This window comes from Limtongia smithiae (assembly GCF_038497785.1).
Source record: "Limtongia smithiae strain NRRL Y-17922 unplaced genomic scaffold V1518scaffold_4, whole genome shotgun sequence".
Classification (NCBI taxonomy): Eukaryota; Fungi; Ascomycota; class Lipomycetes; order Lipomycetales; family Lipomycetaceae; genus Limtongia; species Limtongia smithiae.
The window spans coordinates 415,521-440,434 of NW_027117625.1; the positions used below are offsets into that span (position 1 = coordinate 415,521).

The window sequence follows — 24,914 nt, forward strand, 5'->3', positions numbered from 1 at the left end:
CCCGACCATTGCCCTCCAATTCCATTCGATCTCTCTCCATGTGAATGAGTAGAACTCACTGCCAATAGCTAAATCTTACGCTACAAGTCTCTCCTAGTTCAGATTGTCAACGGAATGCTTGAACGCATGTGAATCAGCCGGTGCCAGTGGATGAGCAGTGAGCGGCCGAGGCGTGTGCTAAATCCCGCACGTGATGTATGCCAGGACGCTTGCGCGGTTGCGCAGATCGCCCAATTCGGCCACAGGCTGATGACAGTACCTGCCCGCAATCGACAGTTGTTCGAGATTCCGTACGATATTCCCAGCATACTCAACACAGCTACCTAAGAACGAACAATGGTGAAACTGATTTCTTCTGATGGCGAGTCGTTCAAAGTCGGTATGTTGTGGCGAATGTGATAGGTGCTGTGAGAGGGGGAGCGGAAACTGACTGGAATTACAGACAAGGAGATCGCGGAGCGGTCGGTGTTGATTAAGCACATGATCGAGGGTGAGTATCGTAAGTGATTCTCCTGGAGTGCGTACTAAGCGCCTGAATTACAGATGCCGGTGATGCTGGAACCGAGATCCCCATCCCCAACGTACGTCTTCTGAACCGCCAATACATCGCGTACTCTACCCACATCTATTGAGCAATAACTAACAAGGCAACGTGCAGATCAACGCGAACGTGCTGAAGAAGGTTCTTGAGTGGTGCGAGCATCACAAATCCGACCCAATCTCCGTGAGCGAGGACGAGACCGACCAGCGGAAGAAATTGACCGATATCGACGAGTGGGATCAGAAGTTCATGCAGGTCGACCAAGAGATGCTCTTCGAGATCATTGTCGTACGCATTCTTTGTGGCATGCACATATACATATGAATCTAGAGATGCTAACTACAGCAGGCCGCAAACTACCTCGATATCAAGGCGCTCCTCGAAGTCGGGTGCAAGACCGTCGCCAACATGATCAAGGGCAAGGGGGCCGAGGAAATTCGCCGAACGTTCAACATCCAGAACGACTTTACTCCGGAGGAGGAGGAGCAAATCAAGCGCGAGAACGACTGGGCCGAGGACAGGTAAACGAACCGGAGCACGAACCGCGGATGTGAGGGGAGTACACAGGAAGTAGTCAGTACATGGCTTTCGGCACGTGTATGTAACGAAGGAAGGAATTATGGGATCATTATTCGTTTTGCTATTTTTGCGCGCGTGTTGTGATTCTGGAGCTAGTAGTATTTCGTCGTTGTCACGCGACTAGTTTTTGCTTGGAATGCCGATGAAGGATGCCACGAAATTCGTAATTTTACTAGTATACTGTACAAGAATTCATTGTGTCCGCCTTTTATATATTTTCTTTTGTCAGCGTCCTCGTCCTATCCATCCAACGTGCTATCATATGCCGGAGTGTCCCACAGCCACGACGTTCTCCACCTTCGCACAGGCCTTGACTCCTCGAGTTCCACGCAGCGCCAGTACACCTCCTTCGTTCGCTCGAGGCTGTCAACCTGCTCGTAGATCTCACCGAGTAGTAGCCACGCTTCGGGAATGTCCCAGCCTTCGAGGTGGGTTGCGGTCTCGAGGAGTACGAGCGCGCGGTCGCGGGCCATGGGCTGATCTTCACTAGGCCGGTTGAGGAGAATTGAGGAGAGACCGACGATGGCGGGTACATAGTCGATTGAGATGTTAAGTGCCGCGTTGAAAAACTGGATTGCTTCATCAGAGCGCTCTTGCGCTTGCATTAGCAGGCCACGCTGAGAACGTTAGTATCCTCCGCCCATTACAGGAAAGAAAGAAGAAGACTTACTTCAGTAAATGTATCCTCCTTCTCGCCACCGAGCTTTGAATCCCCTGCATTCTTGATCGCGGTCTCACTCTGCGTCCACTGCTGACTCCGGCGAAACAAGCCCGCGACACTGAGCCATATTGCGCGGAGACACTGTTTACTAAAACTAGCGAGCTCCTTCTCATCGACGCTGAGACTATTCCGCAGCACGCGGTTCGCGCCGTCAGAGTACTTTTCAATAATTTTTGCGGCTGTGGTGGATTGTTTCATCGCGCGAGCGGATTTCCGCGAGCGTAGTGAAGCGTCGGAGAGGCGACGGCGGAGGGACGGGGGAAGCACGAGATTGCGCGAGATGATGTTGCGGGACTTGTTGCTTTGTGGGGAAACGCGCAGTTCTGCAAGCAGCGCGGTGGGCAGCGATGTAGAACTTGCCATGAGTTCCGGGGGTAGTTTGCCGACGGATTGATCTGCGCTGACAGTTTTCTTCGGCATGCCGTTGCTGTTTGTGACAATGTTGTCGCCATCGACTAAGTGCGTCGGGATATGTGTCTGCTCGAGGTCGTACTCATCTTCGTCATCGTCGTTATCGTCGCCACAGTGTGCGATTGTCGGCGGCGACGCGGCCGGCACGATTTGTGCGCGCTTCTTCTCGGACGCTGGAGACCGCTCCGTTATCCGGGGAAGCGATATGGCAGATGTCGAGGCCTCGTGGATCTGGGACTCGACGCTGTCCTCATTGAGGGTGAAGAGATCGTTGTATGCGGCAAAGATACCGTCGGAGACCGTTTCCAGCGCAGCCTGCACGCCGTCGGTGGCTTCGGTGAGTGCGAGCTGGGTGAGATAAATTTGCATGACCATGCGCTTATCGATCAGTGTGAGATAACGGTGTCCTTCACTCCGTGCGTCCCGCAAAGCATCGGCACAGACGAGCTTCGCCTTGTCCACATTGTCAGACGCGCTAAGCGCGAGCGCAAGCACGTGCGCCGCACCTAGATGGCCCGGATCCAGCGCAAGCGCTTGCTCTGCGAGCGCCTGCGCAAGCTCGAGATCGTGGAAAAACTCGGCGACGAGGACTGCGTATTCGTAGTACGTCGGCGCGTCGTGATCGTACAGCATGAGCGCGGTCTCGAACGCGGCTTTCGCGATCACCGCGCTTGCATCTCGCGCGGGCCGGTCGAGCGCTGCGCGTGCGACAAGGCCGTACGCAGAGCCGTACGCGCGCCAGGCCTGCGAAAGAATTGATTTTAGGCTGTCGGGTGTTACGGCGTCGGTTGCGGTGGATGACGGAACTTGAGCGTAGACAATCCAGTCTTTGAGGATATCCGCCTTGACTTTGGCCTTTGCAGCGTCACGGATGTAGCGTACTATCATGTCGGTGCCGGCAGTGGCGGCTTTGACGGTGGTCGCCGGATCGTCGTTTTCAGCGAACTCAGAGCCTTTCTGAGCACGCAGACGGCCCTTCGCGGCGAGGTCGAGGTACGTGTCGAGCGCGAGCACCGCCTCGGTGCGGTTCCCCAACGCGGCGAGAACCACCATAAGGCATCTTAATATAGGTTGACAGTGATAAGTCTTCTCTGCAGCGCGGTAGAGAAAGTCGCATAGCTCGCTGGCAAAGAGTCTATCTGGGACTTGGGTTGCGCGCTGTGTGAATGCGTCGAGCGAGCGCTCAGCGAAGGCGACGAGGCCTGGGTCATTGGGCTGGCCGGAGCCGGGAAACTGCGCCTGCTGAAGCAGGGCCCGAGCAGTCGGGGCGTCGAAAGACTGGGGCATTGGCGCTCAATACATGTATTGAGGATGATCGTCGTGGTCCGCCGAGGGGGTGAGGCGTGGCTTATCGGGACGGCAGAGGGTGATGGGGGTGTCGGCGCTGTGGACGTCGTCGGGAGTAGCGATGGCGTGAGAGTAAGTACAGCTAAGTTGAAACAGAGAACGGGCGAGCAGCGCCGGGGGGGATTAGTGGTGATGGTGATGGCGGTGGGGATTGGTAACGGGAAGCTGGGAAGATGCGCTTCGAGACGCTGACTCGTTCGCGGCGCACGTCCAAGCCTCCTGTGGCTGAGCCATCTGCACCGCGAGACTCGACGACGCGTCTTCTACATACATTTTCTCTTTCGTTTCCACCCCCGCAAGCATCATGGACGAGCAAGTCGTTATGCATGAGAACAATGACGTTGTCGAGGAACGGGAGAACAATGCGATGCCGCCGCCCGCGGAGGCCGACGCGTGTCAAGCGGAGCTTGGCGACGCGACTATCACGACCACTGTCGTGGATCGGGCTGAGGTGGTGCAAGAGCAGCCGATGACTGACAACGGGAAGGGGCAAGAAGAGGAGCAAGCGGTGAAGCGGAGCGTGAAGCGCGTGCGGACGTCGGGATCAGTGGTGCTCGATCCGTTTGACTCTCGCCCTGTGGGCGGCGGGGAGGACGAAGTCGTGGACGCGGTGGACGCGGTGGATGTCACGACAGCGGATGTAGAGAAGGACAAGAAGGAGGACGACAATGCCGTTACGGTTCTGCCGGCAGAGCCGACAGCGGCAGCACCAGCATCAGCACCAGCACCGGCGCCGGAGGCGGTGGTCTCGCGAGTACAAGCGAAGTGTGGAAGGAAGTTGTTGGGCAGTGCTAACTAGCAGCCGCAGGAAGACGCCGTCCGCGCTCAGATCGACGCGAAGCAGCGCGAGCTAGACGCACTAGAGGCGGAGTATGACGGGCTACTCAAAACACTGCGGTATTTCGCTCGAGGCGGGTTCCTAACGGAGTCTGGGGCACTAACAGGCGCAGGGACCCCGATGCAGGGGCGACGATACGGCGCCACATCAAGCTGCTGAAGGCGTACAACGAGATACGCGACGTGGGGCTGGGGCTCCTGGGGATGGCAGGTGTTGTTGGGGTGTGAGAACGAGCAATTAGCGCTAACTACGAGCAGATTGCGGACACGCGCGGGGTGCGTGTGGCGGTGGTGATGGGGGAGTACGGGCTTGGGGTAGACGACTGAGGGAGATGTGCGAGATGGAGGTGAGATCGACGTCCAGTAATTCATAGCGATTAGCTAGCACCGGGAGGACAAGGCAGCTCCCCCAGCAGATCAGTCTCTGCGGAGAATAGTCGCGATCACCGCAACTGTCCCGGACGAAGGGTTCGTGGCCGTGAAGCTGGCCGCTGCGGTGGGGGCGGGGAAGCGCCACGCCCAACGGATCCTCACTTCCCACTTCCCCAGCCATTTCGCCCGCCGGCGCACAAAGCCCGCCCCGCCAAAAAGGTTGCAGCCTCGGTCCGCCCCAGCAGCCCAGCCGCAGCCCAGCCGCAGCCCAACAATGGCTGGAAGGCGGATCTCGACGCCTCCTGCGGCGCGCTAGCCGCGTCCGGCTAGCCCAAACTCTGGTGGGCCATCGCCCCCACCAAAAATCTTCGGTCCTCGATGCCCAGACACCCGACTTCCTATATATACCCCTCTCCCCTCCTCCTCGTTTCCCTCCTCTTCTCTCACCACTGCCACAATGACCGAAGACGCTGAGAAAGTTCTCCACCCGACCCAGATCCGCGGCGAGCCTGAGAACGTCGCCTTCGCCGCTCACGACGGGGTTGATTTCGATGACATCCCCACGCCGACCCCCGAGGAGCTCTCCCGCATCTACAAGTGCGTTGACCACTTCTGCACACTCACTCTGTCCACTTGCTAATAGCTTCTCAGAAAGCTTGACCTGCGCATCATTCCTGGTACGGCCGCCAACCTCCCACCGGAGATTCATTGCTAACCTCTCAAGCCTTATGGAGTCTGTACTTCCTCACCTCCGCCATCCGCTCCAATGTCGGTCTCGCCCTCACCATGAACGAGGCCACTGACGACACGCTCTCCGAGCATCTCCACCTGGATTCCCATGACACCTCGCTCGGCCTTGCGCTCTACTACGTCGGTTACGTCGTCTTCGACCTGCCGTTCAACCTCATCATGACCCTCGTCGCGCCTCACGCCTGGATTGCCCGCAACGTCGCCACTATTGGCATCGTCGGCGCCTGCATGACCGCGATGAAGGCCTCCTGGAGTTTCATCCTCATCCGTTTGATCCTCGGCATCATGACCGCCGGTCTCTGGCCCGGCATGGCCTACTACCTCACCATGTGGTACCCGCCTCACCGCTGCGCCCAGCGCATCGGTTACTACTTCACTGCCGCCCAGGTGTCCGCGGCGGTTGTCGGTCTCGTCTCTGCAGGCTTCCAGTACATGAACGGCGACCGCGGCCTCACCGGTTTCGAGTGGATGTTTCTCGTCTACGGCCTCGTCACCGCCGTCGTCGGCGTCTCCCTCCTGTGGTGGCTGCCCGACCGCCCAAGTCTCAAGCCTAAGGCGCGCGATGGCTGGCGCCGCCTCCTCCCTAACCAGCGTCCCGTTCTCAACGAGGTCGACGCGCGCGTGCATTACGCTGACATGAAGTCCACCTACGCCGCCAATAAGTGGACCTTCAAAGACTTCATCAAGGTCATGCTCGACATCCGTCTCTACCCCCTCGTGCTCATGTACTTTGGCGTCGTTGGTACCGGCATAGGTCTCCAGAACTATGCCACCATCATCATCCAGACCATCAACCCGGACTGGTCCTCGGTCGACCTGTCCCTACTCACCGCGCCGATCTGGATCTGCGATCTCATCGCCATTCTTATTGTCACTCGCATCTCCGACAAGTTCCACAACCACCGCGCGCTCTTCTTCTCCGGACCTTGCCTCGTCATCATCACAGGCCTTCTCGTCACCACCTACGCATCGCACTCCTGGCCGCGCTACGTCGGCCTTCTCATCACCGGTTTCGGCCTCGGCCCCACCGTGCCAATCTGCATGACCTGGACCGCAGAGATCTTCCAGCCCCGCCACGGCGAGGTCGGCACCGCTGTCGCGACTGCTGTCGTCTCCGGTCTCGGCAACCTCGGCTCCGTCACCACCACCTACGCTCTCTACAGCGGCTGGCCTGCTGACGAGGCGACCGGGTACAGGAACTCAAACATGGTCATGCTCGCTATGGTCGGCTTTAGCATCGTCGCTGCGGGCTTGTCCACCACCGTTCGCCGGTTGCTCAAGGACCCTATGACCCGCGAGGCCCAGTGGGCGCAGCAGCACCAGGTCACCGAGATGGAGGATACGGCCGAGACGCCGCACGATTTTTAGACTAGTTTTGTACGTGATCAAAAGTTGGATATTAATATGCGGAGAAAGGATTTCCGCAGTAGCTGTAAGATACTAGTTAGTCGATCGAATAGAGTCTACTTCACCCAATGAGCACGACTGTGGAGAGGAGCCGGCTGATGATGAGAGCTATATGGGCTTTGTACCGTTGCCCACACTGCCGGCGCACGCGCAAATCTTCGCGCCGTTGCACGTCGCACACAGTACAACTCGACTCGCCAGTTCGCTGCTTCACTTCGTTTAGGAAACGAGTGAACAAAATGGCGTCTGTCGAAGACGTCCCCGCCGCAGAAGTGCTAGTACGTCGATCTCAACTTCCTTCGCCTAGTGGCGGTGTTGGTGTCTGCCGCGCGATCAACTTTCGCGCGATGTGTCATTCGCCATCAGCGATGTATCGTTCACATGCTAACGCCGAATTAGATGGATTTCGATTCGTCGCTCAAGAAGAAGAAAAAGAAATCTAAGGTCGCCTTCACCGGCGACGAATTCGAGGAGTCCGCCGCGCCCAAAGTGGAGACTCGTGCGTGTTCCCCGACACTACTCACCTCACCACACAACAATGCTAACGCCTTCACAGCCGATCCCGCCGTCGACGAACTTACCGACATGTTCGCGGGCATGAAGAAAAAGAAAAAGAAATCTTCGTCGACGTCACCCGCGGCTGAGGCCGACGAGGCAGCGCTCGCCGAGGTCGCCTCGGCGCCCACCGAGGAGGTTGGCGAGGACTTCGACTTCACTAAGAAGAAGAAAAAGAAAAAAGCTACAGCTGCGATTGCTGATGTCGACGAGTTCGAACAGCAGCTCGAGGAGGCTGGGTTAGGCGAGGATGATGGTGGGGAGGGCGAGGAGGAAGACGACGGAACGTTCGCAAAGGAAGGCGAGGAAGACATCGTGGACGACGACGACGACGAGCACGAGGCCGCGTGGCTCAATAGCGACCGAGATTACACGTACGATGAGCTTCTCCACCGGTTCTTCAAGATCCTGCGCACGAACAACCCCGAGCTCGCGGGCGAACGCGGGCAGCGGTACAAGATCCCCCCCCCCAGCGTCATGCGCGAAGGTAACAAGAAGACCATCTTCGCGAACCTGCAGAGCATCTCCGAGCGCATGCACCGGCCGTACGAGCACGTCATGCAGTTCCTCTTCGCGGAACTGGGTACTTCTGGTTCTGTCGACGGCTCCGCGCGACTGGTCATCAAGGGCAGGTTTCAGCAGAAGCAGCTCGAGAATGTGCTGCGGAGATACATTGTCGAGTACGTCACCTGCAAGACCTGCAAGTCTATTAACACCAAGCTTGCGAAGGAAAACCGTCTGTACTTTGTCGTCTGCGACTCCTGTGGAAGTCGACGGTCGGTGTCTGGTATTAAGACCGGTTTCCAGGCGCATATTGGAAAGCGGAAGAAAATGCCCGGTTAAGGATTTATTTGGTTTTGCTGTTTTTTCTATTTCGTGGTTTTTAGTCCTTCATGTCCTTGAGATACACGTGTAAATCTATTTCACTATCACGCACCTAGCTATGGCGACTCCACGAGCACCTTCGTGCCTCCCTTCTGCCCGCTCTCCACCGCTGCGCAAATTACGGCAAAATGGTGAAATCCCTTTTCAACACCTACCTTCAACAGCGACTTATCCTTCTCATTCACCGCCTGCGCGAAATTCTCAAACTCGGCGGTGACGCCGTTATTCACATCTGGCTCGACAGTCACAAGCGTGCCCTCAGCCGGACCGCCTGGCTTGACCACGCTGAGAGTGGTGGCATTCGCGAGTGCGTTGTCGTAGATGATTGTACCATCCGTGCCATGGATCATGAACCTGTTAATGCGCGGCGCAGACACGGCGGATGTGTAGGTGAAGGTGCCCATGATGCCAGACTTCATTTTCAGTGTCGAAACAAGAGTGTCGACATCCCCGGATTCCTTGCGGACTTGCGTCGTCAGAGCGGATACCGACTCGACCTCGCCGAGGACTTCAGTGAACAAGGCAACCTGATGCACGCCGCCGTCTGCGCAAACATTAGCCTCCATCACCTCATATAATATACGGTACAAGAGCAATATACCTGACAAGAACCCACCGACGTGTTCTGGATGTTGTCTCCATGACGTCCCATAATAGGGCGTCGACGGATTAAACGCGTGCGAGCAATAATGCGAGAAGTACACAATCTCGCCAATCTGATCCAGCACGCTCTTGATCTTCACAATCGCATGGTGAAACACGAAATTTTCAAGCACGCACACCGGCACAGTCGTCTCCCGTGCGATTGCCACGATCTCACGCGCCTGCGCAAGTGTCGCTGCGATGGGCTTTTCAATAGCAATAGGCTTGCCAGCCGCCACGGCGGCAGAGACCGCGTCGAGCATGAACTGCGACGGCAGTAGCGCGTCGATCGCAGTGACCTGCTTGTCATTCAAAAGCTCGTCAATGGTCGTGTAGACCTGCGACTCCGGCAGGTGCGCGATGGTGGCGGCAAAGTCAAGCGCTTTGGACTTTGTGCGGTTCGCTACCGCAGTCACCGTGTACAGCGACGGCAGCGCCGCGAACGCGGGGTAATGCCTGTCCTTGGCGAAGATCTGCGGATGGCGGTTAGCTTTAGCATACCACACATGCTTCGACTCCACGAGATACTCACGCCAGTGCCGATGATTCCAATCTTGATAGGTGGCGCGGGAGTACTCATTTTTCGTTGTGTGAGCTCAATTGTACCGGGGAGTGCGTCATATATGTTGTTTCGCGCCGATGAGTGGGGGGTTCGCGAGATGGCACGGCGCGGCGGGTAAACATCCGGCAGTAAGTTGGGGGGCCGGGGCTACGTTAATCCGGCGGACGCTCCAAACCGCGACCTGGCCACGCTGGCATCTTCGCAACTCCACTCGCGATGGTAAGCCAGCACACAGATAACTGGGAATACGTGGCGATACGCGGACCATAAAAGTCCGCGTTTCCGTATTTAGGCGGACACTACAGTTGCACGTGATCTGATGCCGTCTTCGTTTGTATGTTGAATTTTTTTGACATTGGTGAGGAGTTCGTCCAGTTATTGTTGATATCCATTCCAGAACTAAAAAGTCAGCGCGATAAAAAAAGAAAGTAGAAAAGCAAATAACAATTAGGTCCATAATTCGCCGCCTCTTGTCCATATGTAACAAAATCAAATCCCGTACCCCAACGCTCAAGCGCGCACGCGCGACGCGCCGCGTCGCCGACTTCGTTCGCCCTCCGCGCCACGCTCCAAAAACTCTTTCACCCGCATGCACTTCATCTTCTTCGGGTATGGTTGCGCGAGTAACTGTCCGACGACAAAACTTGCGACATCTTCGTCGCGGAAATATCCCAGATGTGATCCCAGTGACGACAGCAACGTGATATCCATGTACCCTTCTGACAATGCGAAATCGACGCGACCGGTGTAGTTTAATCCGCGAATTAACTCCTCATCGCGCTGTAAGCGCCAGTGTTCGTCAGCTGCCTTCTGCAGTTTCGGGCTGTCTTGCTGGAAACGCGAGTACAAAGTCTCGACGGTGTTGGAGTTGACGGCCAAGGATAAGCTGTTACTATTGCTACCGCTGCCGGCGCTGGTAGGCGTGTTATGTATCGTCGTTGCCAGTTCACGCTGGAACATGGTTGCCTCCGATGCCGTATCGGCACTTGTACTGCCGACACCGTCGGATTTGCCATCCATTGTCGCCGCGCTCTGGACAGTACCTGCAGCACTCGCATTGCCACTCGCGTCACTGGCGGTATCATACCCTAACGACTTGTTCAGAATAGAGCTCGCCAGCCCGGACGCCACGCTAGTCCACATATTCGACGCACTCTGCGCGACGCGCGATGTGAGCTCCGCCAGGTTCGCGATCTGGTTATTCAAGCCTCTGCGCATCGGGGGTATAGGTTGCGGCTTGAGCTCGGCCATGCGTTTGACGACGAGTGGCTCGAGACGGTAGCTGATCGGGTCGGCGGGGTGGAAGACGTTGTAAAGGTCTACTACCCGCGGACGCGTGGCGGTGTCATCAGAGAGTTCGTCCATCTCGTAGCCATATTCGCCGCTAGCAGAAGAATTGGCAGAACTCACCAACCTCGGCGCAACTCTCTTACCTTTCAGCATCTGAAACAACCCAACAGGACTGCCAAGTCCAAAATACGAGTCAACATCAAACTCAAGCACAGCTTGTTTTGCTGATGCCGATGCAGACCGGCTTGGCGGCTCTGTCGGTGGTAGTCGGCGCGGCTGCTGGCACAGGATGTCGAATGCAATCGCTGCCCCGAGAGAGTGTCCGACGAGACTTACTTTGCCGTCAAACTCCGGATTCCACTTGCGGAATGTTTTGTAAATCGAGTTGCATTCGCGCACGACATTTTCTATTATTCGTTCTCGATAGTTTGGCTGGTAGTAGAGCAGAATATCAAGCAGTACTTCCGAGATGACCCTAAAACTGGTTAGGCCACATTAAGCAACATAGAAGTGTTGAAGTCTTACCCCCTGAGCGCGGGAACACCGTCAATAGTGATATCTTCCAACGTTGCATTGCCATCTTCAATCGGTATTTCGTTTTCGATATCTCCTATGTCTTGCTCCCGGGTCGACCGTTTCGAGCCATAATCATCGTCCGCGGCAGCCATGCCGAATTTGATGTTATTGCGCCAGCATACAGGAAGTACCTGCACCCGTGAGTTCATACGTTGCTTCTCCTGCCCAACCTCATCGTTAAGTGTTTGCAGGTCTGGCGACGCTGCGTAGACGGATTTGATTGTTTTGCGAAATGTGCTAATATCCTAGTAGCGCGTCAGTATACCTTCATATCCACCTGCCAGCAAAGTACTTACACTGACGAAGTTGACGCTCTCCATTCGCTGTCCCAGCTTCTGTCCGATTCCGTGCACGCACAGTACCAAGTGATCAATATCACGGTGCTGATCCTCGTCCTCTTCAGGCCTGTAATCCTTGGAATTCTCATCCGGCCCGTACTCGTTATTGATCTCGTCTGTTGCTTTATCGGCAGGCTTATGCGACATAGAGGTAGATCTCTGGATCGCTTCCACTAAGTCCGCAGCCGCTTGTACAGGATCTTCGTGCGCGGTTTTGGTTAATAAACCTATATCATCTTCAGAATCCGAGTGAACTGCACTTGTGCCGTTGGAAGTCGTAGTGGTATCCTTCTTCGGCCGAGACTTCTCGTTCGACCAGCCGCGAACGATCTTCAGACCGCCCATGCTCGCGCCAGCTGTGAGTCGCTGGTATACTGTAGATGTAAACTTTCCGTAAAAGTCGTCCGAGATGATCCACGCAGTTTTGGCGTCGTTGGAGTATACGACGTACTTGCCCATGTGTGGACCGTACAGCGGCCATGTGTTTCCGTTCTGTGTTATCAGCGACGACGACTTCTCTTCGCTTCCAGCCCTTCGATCCTGTGAATTCGACCGCGAAGACACGCCGCCGCCGCCGCCGCCGCTGCTGCTTCCAGGTCCATCGGGCGCTAAGAATTGACGCGACGGCGACGGTGAGATTGATCTGAATGAAAACGCACTTGTAATCGACTCTGTGAACGAAGCGGCACGTGAGCGGCTTGATGACAGAGTATTTTGGCTCACAGATAGGTATTCGGATGCGGATTCGGTCTTCTTGGTACTGTTTGGCACTCTGATCTCTGGTGTCGCAGCCGCAGCGATAGTAGCTGTCGAGGGAGATTGCTTCCGAAATGGTTGGATCTTCAGAAATCCCTCCTCGATTTGATTCGCCAAGTTCTCGTCACACGGTTTCAGCGTGCTGCTGTCCGCGTAGAACCACGTCCCGCGACGCACATCGTACGTCGGACCCTTCCAGTATAGCGGCGCCAACTCGCGCTTCCGGATGTCGACCTTGAAGAGCAGATCCTCGTTGACGGCCACCGTGTCCTCCTCTGCGGAAAGACTGAGCGGAAGCGACATCGACAAGGGGTCTTTTGGGTCGCGTTGATACACCATCTCGATATTGCGCGAATCGTTCGCTGTGAACGGCGAGAACTTGGACGGCGGCTTAGGCGGCTTCCAGTTTCTGTCGACAAAGGGCTTTGTCCTGGGCACATCGGTCGCAAAGTACCATCTATAAACTCATTTGTAAGTATCTCGCGTAAAATGCAATGCGTGAAGCATTTACCGGACGTTCAGCGGCGGCGTGTCGGGAGGGAGGTTATGGAGCGACAGCTTCTGCCGGAAGGGCACGGTATGATCCACACGCGATGAGGACGAGGACGACTTGTGCGCCTTCACAACTGCTTCTGCAGCAACCCGCGAAGTGCCCGACATGACTGCGCACCGCGGAAGGAGCCTGGGCCGCCCAATGCTGATGGGTTGAAGTGGTGCCCGCGGGCTAAGGAGGGTACCGAGGAGCACGATGGCTGCAGCTGCTGCTGCGTTGAACGTCGCGAATTCGCAAATGAAGTTTGTGGGCGAATTTAACGAGTACTGCAGACCTGGGGGATGCGTATGAGATCAGGAAGGCTGTGAAGGCGAGTGTCGTCGCGGCCGCCGTGGTAATCCAGGTCGTGGCCGCGATCGGAGACGTGACGCCGCCGCCGCAGTACACACAAATCATCACGAGCACGTACATTCAACCCCAGCAGGACACCATACCCGCCACGCCCGCCGCCATGGACAACGCCAAGGTGGACCAGATCGTCGACATGGGCTTCGCCCGCGAGGATGCTGTCTACGCGCTCAAGGTGCATGCTCGCAATGTCCCTGGCTGAACTAGCGAGCACTGCTTACTGACGCCGACCAGAACTCGAACAACGATATTGATCGTGCGATAGACTATATTGTCTCCGACAAAATTACTGAGGTACGGCCTACTTTTAACCAGCGTCAGTATTGTACTGACAGTGGGCGCAGGATCGGCAGAAGAACCAGTGGAATGAGTCGCGATTCGTGCAGCCTGACTGGGAGCCTTGGGCCGCGGACAAGACGCAGACAACTAGCATCCAGGACGAGCCCATTCGTGAGTGCGCACACAGTGCATTCACATTTTATCCTAATATCTGACATCTCTTGTGTAGAATCATTTGCTCCTGATACATTGTACGACAGCAAGACGCCGAGCAAAGCAACCGCTACGCAGGCAGAGGACAGTACGTCATTGCTATCCTCTTTCACCAAAACACACTAACGCTGTTCTAGTGGACGATGACATGGCGAAAGCTGTACGTTTATCTCTACAGGATCTCTCTGCCTCTGACATGGACGTGGATCAACGACAAGAAGTCGTACGCAGCGGCCAAGAAAGCGGAGTATTTGGTCCCGCGACACAGGAATCGTACGACGCTTCGCAGTGGAGCGTTGTACCACTTGGCGGCAACGCGAACCACAGTCAAGAAGTGCTAGACAAGGAAAATGGTCGTCGTGAGTGCTCAACGTATGCAACCTTGTCGGCGTGTTAGGGAAAGCCTCCACCACATACTAACCTCCTATTCAGGCCACCATTACTTCGCCCCTGCGAGCGTGCGGAGAACCTTGCCGCATTTATGGTAATTGTCCATGCAATCCCACTCTGCCGAGCCGCATTTCTACTGTTCGGTAAGCAGATCGTGCATGACTACGGTGTCAGCACCGAGTGGTGGGATCGCACCAAGATCGTCATCCCGGACCTCGACTTGTCGCACCGGAAACTTGAAACCTCGTTGCGCGTGACGCTGCTTGCGGAGACACAGCGCGTCATGGCATTTTTGGACGCCAGCGGGCCGGTCAGCTGCGAGCGCACTTACGCGAGTATCGAGAATCTTGTGTACGGGCTCACTGATTGCCGAGACACATATACTGAGATGTCGCATGCGGCATTGTTTTTTGACAGCGATTATATCGTCTCGTTTTTGCATCTATGGTCGCATGTCGTACGCCTATATGCCGAAGACTTGCAGCTTCCCCGTACTCTCATGGAATATGACGAAAACAACACAAACAACATATTCTACACCGTCGCCTCGGTCGACGCCGATGAAAATTCCACGGAAAAGCGCGAAGACAAGTTCACCGTGGCGCCGGTCGAGATCACAGACGAGATCGCGCGGGTGTACGGCAACCTGACCGGCGCACTAGATTTACTTCTCTGGTCGGAAATGCCGGAAGCATATCTCAAATCGGTCTCGAAAGTTTTCCGCATGCATGTGCGCCAGAGCAACGGTATGTATGGCACAGGTATTGACCTGCAGGAGGAATGGTATCCGGATCGGTACACGAAACCGTTTCAAGCGGTCATGGGCGCTATTAATGTGGCGAAAAGTGATATCACCGAAGAGATCGAGGAATTGAAGCGGCGGCGATTCAAGATTACAGATTATGTTGGCTATAATGCAAAATCGCTGCTGACCTCGACGATTGCGTACTTTCAACCCGAATCCGCCACTGCTGACGGCGCGGGGCCGGCGACGTCAACGCAGATCGTCTCGAAATTGGAGCAGCTCACCAAGGCCCTTGACGAATACGTCATCCGAATCGACGCCAAAATCATCAAACTAGAGCACGAAATACGGGACCTGACTGAACTGTTCAGCGATCCTCTTTCGATCAAGACGCTTGAGGAACGTGTAGCGACCGCGCCTCTATCCTCCAATCTTCATGGAATCTGGAACACCTACAAGAGCATACCGCAAGAGGACCTCAAATTTCACCGATATCTCCTTGCAGGCGTGATCATAAGCGACAGACATTACTTCTACCGCATACGCGGCGCGCAAACCGAAGTCCCCGACCTCATCGACCTATATGATGTGGACATGACCGATATCTCCGAGGACGGTGACTCGTCCGCAAGTCAGAGCATGACTATCCGTGAGTCGACGAAGCAGGACGAGTGGCGTGCTATCTCGTACTATGGAGGCAGCGCAGACGAGGCGTTTGAAGTCAAGACTGTCAACTATGAGCAAGTCGTCAGCACCGCGCGTGTGCAAGGTGATAATGGTGTGATTGTTATCTACGCAAGCGAGGACGCTTATGATTTGTCCTCGCTAGATATTGGACAAGGAAGCAACAGCATTAGTGGGCAGGACGAAGATGCGCCGAAGGAGACGGTGGAGTCGAAAATGCTGAACCCCGGTCTTCGCGAGTTCATCGCACGCGATAATGCCTTGCTCGAGCAGGAATTAGCACTGCCGATTCAGATTTCGCGGGAATCGTCGCCTATGGACGAAGAAGACGATGATGACGACGATGATGACGACGACGACGATGATGACGGCTATATCATTACCGACGATGCGGAGGTTGATATTATCCCGCCATCATCGGTGGCACTTGAAACTGCATCGGCTTCTGCGCCACCGTATTCGTCCACAGTGTCGTCGACTTCGACATTTTATCTCTCAGGTGCAACGAAAGCCACCGTCACCGCTGAAGTTGCACCACCAGACGATGCTGACACCGCGCAAGCGACCGCGGTACAAGAATTCCTCCACGCCACCGATCTGAAAAATCAGCAGAAGCTAAAACTTGACACCGTCGGTGCGCCATCAGCAGCAAGCGTAGGCGGCAGCAGCAGTGTACACAGCGCGACATCAAGCCCCGTCATCATCTCACGGCGCCAGAGCTTGACAGATCATCCCACCCTCGCCAGAGCCACCGTACATCACACTGAGCATGTCGACAACCAGAATAGTTGCGACTCCAGCGACGCTGATTTTCAATAATGCAGGCGGTAGACTAGTTTCAATGTTCTTGTGGTGTTTGAATATTTAATGCCATAGTAGAATAATTGTACTAATTTGGGGGATATTTATAAACATAGCAAATAAGTGTACCAGACGTTCCGACCCCAGTTGACCCAGACTTTAGCAAAGAGAAAAAACTGTCCCACGCGCACACCGGTTACAACGAAGAGAACCGCTAAGTGAAACAAATCATAAATGACAACACACTCATCACGCCATTTAGAAAAATGACCCCGACGGCAGCTTCTGGACTGAAGAGGTGGTGGCGGTGGCGGCGTCGGCGTCGGTGGATGGCTTAGCCAGCGTCGAGAAGCTCAAAAGCTGCGGCTTGCTCCTACACAACAAACCTCAGTCAACAAAACTCTTTAAGTCTAGAGCTGATCGGGAAGACTTACTTGATATAGTGTCTGTTCTTAGCCGCCTGCAACTTAGCAGTGCACGGCGACATGAGGTTATCCGTGGGCGACGCAAAGCTGGTACGACTGGAAGATGGTTAGTGCGAATCGCGAAGGTCGGCGTAGACCGCGGCGGTGCGGTGGGCAGACTTACGCTTCGAGAAGCTTGTGCTGCAAGATCTGGCGCTGCATAGATTGCTGTCCACTAGCGGCGGCCTGGAAAACGTGCTGCTTGGTAGGCGACGGCATGTTAAGAATCGTGAGAGAAGGTAGAATAGATTAGCGAAGATCGAATAAGTGGCAACCTCGATACAAAGCGAAGTAGGAGAAGCAGAAATACGATGCACGAAAGCAAGAAAGAGAAATCCGACAATGGCAGAGCTTTAAAGAAAGAGAGCGAAGGAAGAGAGCCGCGCGCCGGTCAAGTGATGGTCCGGTGTTGCCCAGCTTCCTTTTTCAGCAAATTGTGTGTACGGCTTACTGTAAGCGGTAATACGACCGTGCGGCTATGTCGTCAAGACAACAGTGCGGCGTCAGCTTGTGATACAAGATGGGCAAGGCTCCTGAGCCGCAGTCACTGCGGCGGGAGCCCTCTATGAAGCGTCCCTACCTTGAAATAACTGAAAACTGGACCCGCCAAGCGGCCAGTCGTTCAACCAAACTCCCAGACCAGTACGCACAACGTACTCTACCACCCCGATCTTATTGTTCCAAGAAGATTCATTGTTAATGATAATGCAATGATGATGATAAAAAGCGCATGCATAACAAAATGTGTACCATACCGGTGCTTTCTAATAACGATTGACAACAATACAACACCAATATTCCCCTCTCTCTACTCGACCAAACCACCCTGCTTGCATAGCGAATAAAACAAACTCGCCTTATTCGCGAGCAACACCGTGGGGGTGTCAAACTCCACGACCTTGCCAGCCGCGAGCACCACGATCTTATCCGAGTCGATAATTGTGTTCAACCGGTGCGCGATTGTCAAGATCGTGCGGTCTTTGAACTCGGTGCGGATAGTCTCCTGGATGATCTGATCGGTTTCGACATCTACCGCCGCGGTCGCCTCGTCGAGCACTAGAATCTTACTGGGCGTCAGCAACGCGCGTGCAAGCGACATGAGTTGACGCTGGCCCACGCTCATGTTCGACCCGCTCTCCATGATCATCGCGTGCAAGCCGCCTTCCATTTTCCGAATATGCTCCGACAAATGACTCAGCTTCAGCGCGTGCCACAGGTCTGCGTCTGTGTACCGATTCGCGGGGTCGAGGTTGTCGCGCACGGTGCCTTCGAAGGCTTGCGAGTCCTGCGGGATGATTGACAGGTGCTCACGTAGGTCCTGAAGGCCGAGTTTGCTCGTGTTTATGCCGTCGATGGAAACGTAACCACCGACTGGCTCAATCATTCGGAAGAGGGCGAGGGTCAGCGATGACTTGCCCGCGCCTGTTCGTCCGACGATGCCGATTTTCTCCTTCGGCTTGATTTTGAGGTTGATACCCCGCAGCACAAGATCGAGTCCTAAACACACTATTAGTGAAATACCCCGCAATAGCAAGTAAAATCTACATACCAGGTCTGTAGCGCGTAGAATAATCATGAAACTCAACCGCACCAGCAGATGGCCACTCATGCGGTGGTCTATGATTTCCAATGATTTCCGGCGCCTCCGACGGCAGCCCACAGTACTCCAGGATGCGCTCCACTGACACGGTCGAAATCTCGACCTCGACCGTCATTCGCACAATTGCGCTCAGCGCCGCGGTGATCTGGAACGCGTATGACATCGTCAAGCCAACCAAGCCCGAAGACAGGTTTCCGTACACCACGGCAAGAATCGCAAGGAATGCGGAGAGGAAGATAATGGAGCTGCCCAGAACTTCGAGGCGGATCGCAAGCCACCGGCGTGCGATCATGGAGGGGTAGTACGCCTTGTTGTTGAAATCAATGTGATACTCGTCCGTGCGGTTAAATCTCCGCACCTGCGTAAACGCGCGAATTGTGCTGACTCCGTTCAGACTTTCTTGGAAATGCGCATAGATCGGCGATCGCGACACCGACTCCAAGCGTTTGAGCTCGCGCGACGTACGCAGATAAAATTTCTGATTGTAAATGTAGAGAAACGCGATCGGCAGTATAAACAACATAAATACAGGGTTCGCGCTCGAAATAACTACCAACGAAAACAGAACTTTGAAGAAGTTGGTGAAGAAATTGGTGAACACGCGTGCGAGCACCTCGTCGACTCTGTTGACATCTGCGGTGAAGCGGTTGATAATTCGACCAAGCGGCGTGGTATCAAAAAACGACATTGGTGATCGCAGCACCCGTTTAAGCATAGTGTCGTGCAGATTACGCGCGGCACGGATTGTGCACCAAATCCAAAGAACAAGCGTGTAGACGAGCGTCAGCATCGCAGCCGAGGTACCCAAAATCAAGTAAATTCCCAAATATCGCGCAGTGTTCGGATTATCTCCGTACCGCGTGTTAATATCCGACCAGTGCTTCAACCAGAAATTGCCGCTGACAGACATCGAGTTTGAGCACACCATGAGCACCAAAAACGTAATCACGGCGCCCAAGTTCGCCGCTTTCATGTACTCCTTGTACACGCCAAACTTGACTTGCCCCTTCTCGGAATGCTCCTTGATCTGCCGCGATCGCCGATTTGGGATGTCGTCTATCAGCGAAGGTTTCTTGAAACTGGCGGTACTAGCGCGACGGAGAGGCGCGCCGAACTGGTAGTACGGTGCCTCCATGTCGTCATCTTCCTCGCTATCGGTGTCGGCAAGCGGATTTTTCTCCTCAGCGGTCTCTTCTTCGACCTTATCTTGCTCGCGCTGGGTGCCAAACTCGTCAATCAATAGTTTTATCTGGCTGTCCAAACGGCTCATGACCTCGTCGTACAAGCCGGTCTCGATAATTTCTCCGCTGCGGAGCATAGTGATGCTATCGGCCTGCGCAAGAACAGACATGGCATTAGTAGCCATAACCTTAGTCTTGGAAGCAAGAAGTCCACGTGGTCCAAGAACGTTATCGATAATATGCCGTCCAACGTGCTGGTCTACCGCGCTGAGAGGGTCGTCCAGGATATAAACATCCGCGCGGGTGTATACGGCGCGAGCCAGCGCAAGTCGTGCTTTCTGGCCGCCCGACAAACTGATACCCTTCTCGCCGACGATTGTTTCGTCACCGTCAGGAAGAACCGAAAAGTCGTCGATCAGCGCGCAAGCGTGAACAGTTTTATCGTAAAACTCCGCATGGAAGCGCTTGCCGAAGAGAATATTCTCCTTGACAGTCGCGTTCATAATCCAGGGAACTTGTGAGCAGTAGGCAACATGGCCTCGCACGACAACACGTCCGCTTTGTCGATACATATCCCCGAGAATCGACTGCAGTAGCGCAGATTTGCCCGCCCCGACGCGCCCAACGATGCACGCCAGCTGACCGTTCTTGGCTTCAAATGACACGTTCTTGAGAGCGGGGGGGTGCTTGCCGGCCTCATCCCACAAAAAGGTACCATTTTTGATCAACACTGCGGCTTCATCCGGCTTAGTGGCAACATCGAGATGCGAGACGGCGTCAGGCTGCAGTTCAGAGGTGATGAGGAAATCGCGCAAACGAGTCGCGGAGACAATAGTCTCGACAAATTGAGTGACGGCTTGAGGGATCTGAGATAGAGGTTGTGACAGCAGATTGAACAGTGTGAGTGCAGGGAAAACAATATCAGTAGAGAGGGGCTTGTCCGAGGTCCACACGAACAGTGCAAATGTCGAGCACGAAACAAAGAAGGGTGCGCACGAGCCTATGAAGTTTGCAATCGCGGAGTAGATACCTTTCGTGCGAAGATTCTTGAGTTCTTGGTTGTTGCGAATCTCGTGCAAGCGCTTGATGAAGGAGTCTTCCCAGGCGTACAACTTGATGGACTTGATAGACACAAGAATTTCGCCGGTAAGACGTGTTCGCTTGTCCTTGACTTTCATCTGAATCTTCTGCAGAGCGCGCTGCTTCTTCGCGATATGAGCATTGATGACGATGGTACTCATAGTAACGGCGACGCCGGCCCACATGCTGTTGCCAACAAGAGCGTGGAGGTTGTAAAGACACAGGATGATCTGAAACGGACCAGACCACAGAGCCTGACCGGACTGGGTCATTTCCTGAAGACGCGAGACATCAACGGCCATGAGATTCACGATATCGCCGGTCGACTTGGCCTGACGGCCGTCGTTCGAGAGGAACATGGCTTTCCGGTAGATCGAGGATGTGAGAGCGGACTTGACGTTCATTCCTACGCTGAAAACCCGGGTAAAGTACTGCTGTTGAAACATGGTCTGCAAGAACGAGCAAGTAAACATACCGATGGCGATAATGAATCCGGCCGACACGGGAATCGGCTCGTCGTCGCGATCATGTGTGTTGTAGGAATTGACAAACACGATCAAGCGGCGAAGCAGATTCGGCTGCATGAATGACATGACATCGCCAGTCAGCTTGAAGACCACGCCGAGCAAGTAAGTCGATCCAAAGCAGCTGAAGAGCGCTCTAGCGAGAGACGGTGGTGTCACTGTGCTGCGCTTCTTTTCGGCCTGCCACGCGACGTCGAACAGTTCACGGGTGATGTCAGTGCGGCACGCGTAAGGCAAATCGGGAAGATCCTCTTCGGTGAGGTAATTGTTGTATCCAAGCTTCATGAGCTTGGTCAGGTAGGAGAAGGTGAGGCGCGAGAAGACGTGAGCGTAGGCGAGAGGCGAGGAGTCAGTCTGGCCGTCGGAGTCAAGGAGCTCATACTGCGACGAAGGCTTGGATGCAAGAGAGCACAGCAGGAGGTGTCCAAGGGATGCCAGGAGAGAGAAGATCGCGACGGAGACGAGGAACGGCTGGGTAGCATGAACATTGCGCTGCACGTAGCCAAATAGGCGAATGCAGCCGGCGACGACAGTAAACAGCCAGAAAAACAGCGCGGCTCCGGAGGTGACACGGACACGGAAGTACTCGGTATAGTGGATGTAGCCAGCGAGAACCACTGCGACGGCGTAGAGCAAGGGTCCGGCTACGCGCAGATCTAGGACGCTGTGCGATAAGCCGAAAAATGTAAGCGCAGTCGCGAGACTGGAAAGAATCACCACGAGTACCAATGCAGCACTGGTGTATGCTGCTCCGGAGACGTGAACGAAAATCGGACGAGAAGCGCGAAGTGCCTTAAGCTCACGTGGGGCGAGCGCGAACATGTAGGCGGCGAGAAGGAGCGGTACGACGGCATTGATGAAGCATGGCGTGAAGTTGTAGTAGAGGGGGGATACTGGCCCGAACCCCTCGGGGTCCAGACAGAAAGCGGGCATCGCGGAGACCGAGCGAGCAGAATAAGACCGTCTGGAGGTCGAGGAGAAAGCGCGAGGCGGAGGACGGCGCGGTACATTTATCTGAAATTGTGCGGCGCGTAGAATTTAATGGCGCACGCGCTCGTTCCTCTGTGCTCTTAGACACCAGCCACAGGGGCTCCCGCTGGGCGGTTGGCAGCGCTGCCATTGCAAACACTGGCCTCGTCGCTGCTAACGCCTTCGGCATGGACTGCAGCAATACGCATCTTTCGAAGATGCGTCTGCAGGCCAAGACTATCGAGCTCTTGGCCAGGAAAGAGGGCTCGCGACAAAGGGCTCGCGACAAAGGAGGCGCAGTGCCAGGCAGTAACTCCGCCGGCGACCGCGCAGAGTTTCCGCTCCGCCTTCTCTTCCCACTTCCGCCGCTCTTCCTTCTGGCGTCCCACTGAGTCGGCAAGGATTTAAAGACGCAAGTCCGACGGCCAGTGATCTGATCCCACATGTGCTGTTCTCCTCAGCCCCACTGCAGGCGCTCCGCCAGTGCCCTCTGCGTTCCCCGAGCAAGTCACGTGAAAGTACGCGAGGTGGTGCGGCTGAGTGGACGCGCTAGACTATCTCCGCAGCTCTGGGCGGCGCTAAGCCTGATCCAGCGGTATCTCCGGCGCGCGATCGGGAGAGCCGGGGCCAACACACCAAGGGGCTTGTTCTGGCGAGCACGCATGTGCGGTGATGGTGAAGACGCGGGTGGGCTTTGTTGAGCTGCTGACAGAGCTCACGCTGAGCGGGCGCTGAGCGGTGACGTCAACGGCGCATTACTCAGCGGCGAGAAGTTTCTACACGCGTGTTTGGTGACGGCGGCGACGCGTCTGCGCTGTCTAAGTGCATACGCCGAGCAAGTTTGCGCAGTTGCGCCCAAGCGTGCGGCTGAGCCAGGCATCTCTCGAGATGGCGCCCCACGCTGTCTAAGTGAATGCTGCGCGACCCGCCCCAACGCCCCCGATATATATGTAGTCGCCACGTCCCCGTATCCTCAGCGCGCAGGCTGCACTGTTAGCTCCCGCAATGATGACGCAGGACATGCCCTCCCATGTCTCGGCACTCGCTATGCCCGACACACCGCTCTCCGTGCTTGCCGCCTTCCTCTCCTCTGAGGAGGCTTACAACGGCAGCATCCCAAGCAGCGACCATCCGGGTGGTGCCGACTCGCGTCCACGCTCGGCGGAGTCCTACATGCAGGAAATCGACCCGCTTATTCTGTCGGCAGATAGCATGCACATCGACCTCGACGTCGCGGACGTAGCGCCTGACGTGGACCTCGAGGCCATGGTGGGCGACTGGCTGCTCGGCGCTCCCAATGCCACAATGCCGTCTGTGCATTCTCCGTCCGACGCGCATGGCTCTCCCGCGTCTGCCTCGTCCAGCGACGCGCCGTCTATCAGCGCGGTTTCGTCAGACTCATCGTTATCTCGTGCCGGAACTATCCAGCAGAAGCGTCGGCGCGGTCGGCCGCGTTTAAACGACCAGCACAGCCAAGCCGAGCGACGTCGAGCTCAAATCCGCGACGCCCAACGAACATACCGCCAGAAGAAAGACCGCACTATAACAGACTTGCGGTCTCGTGTTTCGTTACTCGAGGCAACCGTCGAGAGTCTGCAGAGCGTGTTTCTCGGGGTGTACGACCAGGGCGTCGAGGTTGCAATGTCGAACCGCGATGCCACGTTTGTCCACACACTCGCATCGGCAGCCGAGAACGTCTTGAAGTTGACGCGCAGCGCCATCCCGGATACGTCATCTGATGCCGTGGTTACCGCTGTCAAGACCAACTCTGAAGAGTCTTCAGAGCTGTCGCCAACGTCTGGAGCACTGGCCAAGTTGAGCTTCACCCACGCGGTTCCCGAGATCTCCTTCGCGGCTATCGACGTACTCAAAGTTCCTGTGTCGGCGCGTCCTGGAAACACGAGATACGAGCAGTTTATCGAGAGCGTGTACCGGATGAGTTTACACTTCGCCAAAATGGTATTGACGTCGGGCAATGATGACGCAATCAATCGATATTTCCCAGACGGCGTGGACGCGCAGGACGTGCTTCCGGGCTTGAACGCTCTTTTGATGAGCAAGAAGCCCATCGACGGCAGGACGACTCGGGCAGGGGAATTGCAGTTAGAATTCCCTGGCTTGCTCAGCCCGCGCGGCGTGGCCGAGGCTGTTCAGGACGCGGAGATGCGGTCGATTGCGGCAGGAACCCCGATGATTGTTGACCTCGACGCCATGACGACGTTTCTGTTTGGCCGGGCAGTGTGCAAGAGGCGCGTTCCGCGATACAAGATCGAGGAAGTAGATATTGGTATCATTCTTTCGCAGCGCAAGGATTCGTTCGCGTCGAGTTGGGTGTAGTAGGTGTTGGATGGACTAGGGACTCATGTACGGTATTGTATATAGCTACGGCGTTTAGGTAATTTATGACTAGAACTCAGCATTTCGGCTTTGCCGATGCGCCACAAGCGCGGGTCTGAGCGAATTGGACTACTGAATTCGTTAAAGGGAAGTGGAACGTGCGCGATGTCGTTATTT

General features: G+C 55.5%; 11 protein-coding genes across 11 annotated transcripts; 6 read left to right on the forward strand and 5 right to left on the reverse strand.

The window, feature by feature from the left end:
- The first annotated feature begins 233 nt into the window (after nt 1–233).
- V1518DRAFT_414696 (E3 ubiquitin ligase SCF complex, Skp subunit) lies at nt 234–1,503 on the forward strand. Its single transcript, XM_066903639.1, has 5 exons — nt 234–379; nt 443–490; nt 544–581; nt 659–829; nt 890–1,503. The coding sequence occupies exons 1-5, from the start codon at nt 337–339 to the stop codon at nt 1,064–1,066; spliced, it is 477 nt and encodes a 158-aa protein (XP_066760198.1). The 5' UTR covers nt 234–336; the 3' UTR covers nt 1,067–1,503.
- On the reverse strand, nt 1,264–3,893 carry V1518DRAFT_414702 (uncharacterized protein). The gene is made up of 2 exons (XM_066903640.1): nt 1,791–3,893; nt 1,264–1,737 (listed from the first exon to the last, which is right to left on the reverse strand). Exons 1-2 carry the CDS (start codon nt 3,537–3,539, stop codon nt 1,360–1,362), a joined length of 2,127 nt encoding a protein of 708 aa, XP_066760199.1. The 5' UTR covers nt 3,540–3,893; the 3' UTR covers nt 1,264–1,359.
- On the forward strand, nt 3,766–5,263 carry V1518DRAFT_414703 (Swi5-domain-containing protein). Its single transcript, XM_066903641.1, has 4 exons — nt 3,766–4,353; nt 4,408–4,496; nt 4,550–4,643; nt 4,695–5,263. The coding sequence occupies exons 1-4, from the start codon at nt 3,904–3,906 to the stop codon at nt 4,761–4,763; spliced, it is 702 nt and encodes a 233-aa protein (XP_066760200.1). The 5' UTR covers nt 3,766–3,903; the 3' UTR covers nt 4,764–5,263.
- On the forward strand, nt 5,264–7,034 carry V1518DRAFT_414710 (major facilitator superfamily domain-containing protein; the record flags this gene model as incomplete). The annotated part of the gene is made up of 3 exons (XM_066903642.1): nt 5,264–5,405; nt 5,460–5,485; nt 5,533–7,034. Coding segments are annotated over 3 exons (1,562 nt in total), but the record flags the coding sequence as incomplete, so codon positions are not given.
- An 80-nt stretch (nt 7,035–7,114) lies between these two features.
- Nucleotides 7,115–8,460, forward strand: V1518DRAFT_414714 (domain found in IF2B/IF5-domain-containing protein). Its single transcript, XM_066903643.1, has 3 exons — nt 7,115–7,243; nt 7,365–7,464; nt 7,522–8,460. The coding sequence occupies exons 1-3, from the start codon at nt 7,205–7,207 to the stop codon at nt 8,361–8,363; spliced, it is 981 nt and encodes a 326-aa protein (XP_066760202.1). The 5' UTR covers nt 7,115–7,204; the 3' UTR covers nt 8,364–8,460.
- A 1-nt stretch (nt 8,461) lies between these two features.
- On the reverse strand, nt 8,462–9,627 carry V1518DRAFT_372221 (uncharacterized protein; the record flags this gene model as incomplete). The annotated part of the gene is made up of 3 exons (XM_066901387.1): nt 8,462–8,949; nt 9,007–9,520; nt 9,580–9,627. The coding sequence occupies 3 exons, from the start codon at nt 9,625–9,627 to the stop codon at nt 8,462–8,464; spliced, it is 1,050 nt and encodes a 349-aa protein (XP_066760203.1).
- A 246-nt stretch (nt 9,628–9,873) lies between these two features.
- On the reverse strand, nt 9,874–13,496 carry V1518DRAFT_228507 (DDHD domain-containing protein). The gene is made up of 4 exons (XM_066900953.1): nt 13,081–13,496; nt 11,772–13,026; nt 11,425–11,720; nt 9,874–11,374 (listed from the first exon to the last, which is right to left on the reverse strand). Exons 1-4 carry the CDS (start codon nt 13,227–13,229, stop codon nt 10,120–10,122), a joined length of 2,955 nt encoding a protein of 984 aa, XP_066760204.1. The 5' UTR covers nt 13,230–13,496; the 3' UTR covers nt 9,874–10,119.
- Nucleotides 13,497–13,502: 6 nt separating this feature from the next.
- V1518DRAFT_414720 (uncharacterized protein) lies at nt 13,503–16,716 on the forward strand. The gene is made up of 6 exons (XM_066903644.1): nt 13,503–13,645; nt 13,705–13,764; nt 13,815–13,920; nt 13,979–14,050; nt 14,100–14,334; nt 14,395–16,716. Exons 1-6 carry the CDS (start codon nt 13,574–13,576, stop codon nt 16,598–16,600), a joined length of 2,751 nt encoding a protein of 916 aa, XP_066760205.1. The 5' UTR covers nt 13,503–13,573; the 3' UTR covers nt 16,601–16,716.
- Nucleotides 16,618–17,463, reverse strand: V1518DRAFT_414723 (uncharacterized protein). Its single transcript, XM_066903645.1, has 3 exons — nt 17,171–17,463; nt 17,017–17,103; nt 16,618–16,955 (listed from the first exon to the last, which is right to left on the reverse strand). Exons 1-3 carry the CDS (start codon nt 17,263–17,265, stop codon nt 16,841–16,843), a joined length of 297 nt encoding a protein of 98 aa, XP_066760206.1. The 5' UTR covers nt 17,266–17,463; the 3' UTR covers nt 16,618–16,840.
- Nucleotides 17,464–17,718: 255 nt separating this feature from the next.
- Nucleotides 17,719–22,452, reverse strand: V1518DRAFT_382596 (P-loop containing nucleoside triphosphate hydrolase protein). The gene is made up of 2 exons (XM_066901663.1): nt 18,596–22,452; nt 17,719–18,543 (listed from the first exon to the last, which is right to left on the reverse strand). The coding sequence occupies exons 1-2, from the start codon at nt 22,362–22,364 to the stop codon at nt 17,855–17,857; spliced, it is 4,458 nt and encodes a 1,485-aa protein (XP_066760207.1). The 5' UTR covers nt 22,365–22,452; the 3' UTR covers nt 17,719–17,854.
- An 879-nt stretch (nt 22,453–23,331) lies between these two features.
- V1518DRAFT_414726 (uncharacterized protein) lies at nt 23,332–24,867 on the forward strand. The gene has a single exon (XM_066903646.1). It carries the CDS (start codon nt 23,406–23,408, stop codon nt 24,735–24,737), a length of 1,332 nt encoding a protein of 443 aa, XP_066760208.1. The 5' UTR covers nt 23,332–23,405; the 3' UTR covers nt 24,738–24,867.
- Nucleotides 24,868–24,914: the final 47 nt, after the last annotated feature.

Coding starts and splice junctions, on each gene's coding strand:
- V1518DRAFT_414703 (XM_066903641.1), top strand. CDS start 3,904: ATGGACGAGCAAGTCGTTATGCATGAGAACAATGACGTTGTCGAGGAA. Junction 4,354..4,407: donor CGGAGGCGGTGGTCTCGCGA/GTACAAGCGAAG, acceptor TAGCAGCCGCAG/GAAGACGCCGTCCGCGCTCA. Junction 4,497..4,549: donor GGGCTACTCAAAACACTGCG/GTATTTCGCTCG, acceptor TAACAGGCGCAG/GGACCCCGATGCAGGGGCGA.
- V1518DRAFT_414702 (XM_066903640.1), bottom strand. CDS start 3,539: ATGCCCCAGTCTTTCGACGCCCCGACTGCTCGGGCCCTGCTTCAGCAG. Junction 1,738..1,790: donor AGGAGGATACATTTACTGAA/GTAAGTCTTCTT, acceptor TAACGTTCTCAG/CGTGGCCTGCTAATGCAAGC.
- V1518DRAFT_414720 (XM_066903644.1), top strand. CDS start 13,574: ATGGACAACGCCAAGGTGGACCAGATCGTCGACATGGGCTTCGCCCGC. Junction 13,765..13,814: donor TCTCCGACAAAATTACTGAG/GTACGGCCTACT, acceptor CAGTGGGCGCAG/GATCGGCAGAAGAACCAGTG. Junction 13,921..13,978: donor CATCCAGGACGAGCCCATTC/GTGAGTGCGCAC, acceptor TCTCTTGTGTAG/AATCATTTGCTCCTGATACA.
- V1518DRAFT_414723 (XM_066903645.1), bottom strand. CDS start 17,265: ATGCCGTCGCCTACCAAGCAGCACGTTTTCCAGGCCGCCGCTAGTGGA. Junction 17,104..17,170: donor CAGCACAAGCTTCTCGAAGC/GTAAGTCTGCCC, acceptor ACCATCTTCCAG/TCGTACCAGCTTTGCGTCGC. Junction 16,956..17,016: donor AAGAACAGACACTATATCAA/GTAAGTCTTCCC, acceptor TTTGTTGTGTAG/GAGCAAGCCGCAGCTTTTGA.
- V1518DRAFT_382596 (XM_066901663.1), bottom strand. CDS start 22,364: ATGCCCGCTTTCTGTCTGGACCCCGAGGGGTTCGGGCCAGTATCCCCC. Junction 18,544..18,595: donor TTCTACGCGCTACAGACCTG/GTATGTAGATTT, acceptor TAGTGTGTTTAG/GACTCGATCTTGTGCTGCGG.
- V1518DRAFT_414714 (XM_066903643.1), top strand. CDS start 7,205: ATGGCGTCTGTCGAAGACGTCCCCGCCGCAGAAGTGCTA. Junction 7,244..7,364: donor TCCCCGCCGCAGAAGTGCTA/GTACGTCGATCT, acceptor ACGCCGAATTAG/ATGGATTTCGATTCGTCGCT. Junction 7,465..7,521: donor CGCGCCCAAAGTGGAGACTC/GTGCGTGTTCCC, acceptor ACGCCTTCACAG/CCGATCCCGCCGTCGACGAA.
- V1518DRAFT_414696 (XM_066903639.1), top strand. CDS start 337: ATGGTGAAACTGATTTCTTCTGATGGCGAGTCGTTCAAAGTCG. Junction 491..543: donor GATTAAGCACATGATCGAGG/GTGAGTATCGTA, acceptor CCTGAATTACAG/ATGCCGGTGATGCTGGAACC. Junction 582..658: donor CCGAGATCCCCATCCCCAAC/GTACGTCTTCTG, acceptor GGCAACGTGCAG/ATCAACGCGAACGTGCTGAA.
- V1518DRAFT_414726 (XM_066903646.1), top strand. CDS start 23,406: ATGATGACGCAGGACATGCCCTCCCATGTCTCGGCACTCGCTATGCCC.
- V1518DRAFT_228507 (XM_066900953.1), bottom strand. CDS start 13,229: ATGTCGGGCACTTCGCGGGTTGCTGCAGAAGCAGTTGTGAAGGCGCAC. Junction 13,027..13,080: donor ACGCCGCCGCTGAACGTCCG/GTAAATGCTTCA, acceptor ATGAGTTTATAG/ATGGTACTTTGCGACCGATG. Junction 11,721..11,771: donor AGAGCGTCAACTTCGTCAGT/GTAAGTACTTTG, acceptor ACGCGCTACTAG/GATATTAGCACATTTCGCAA.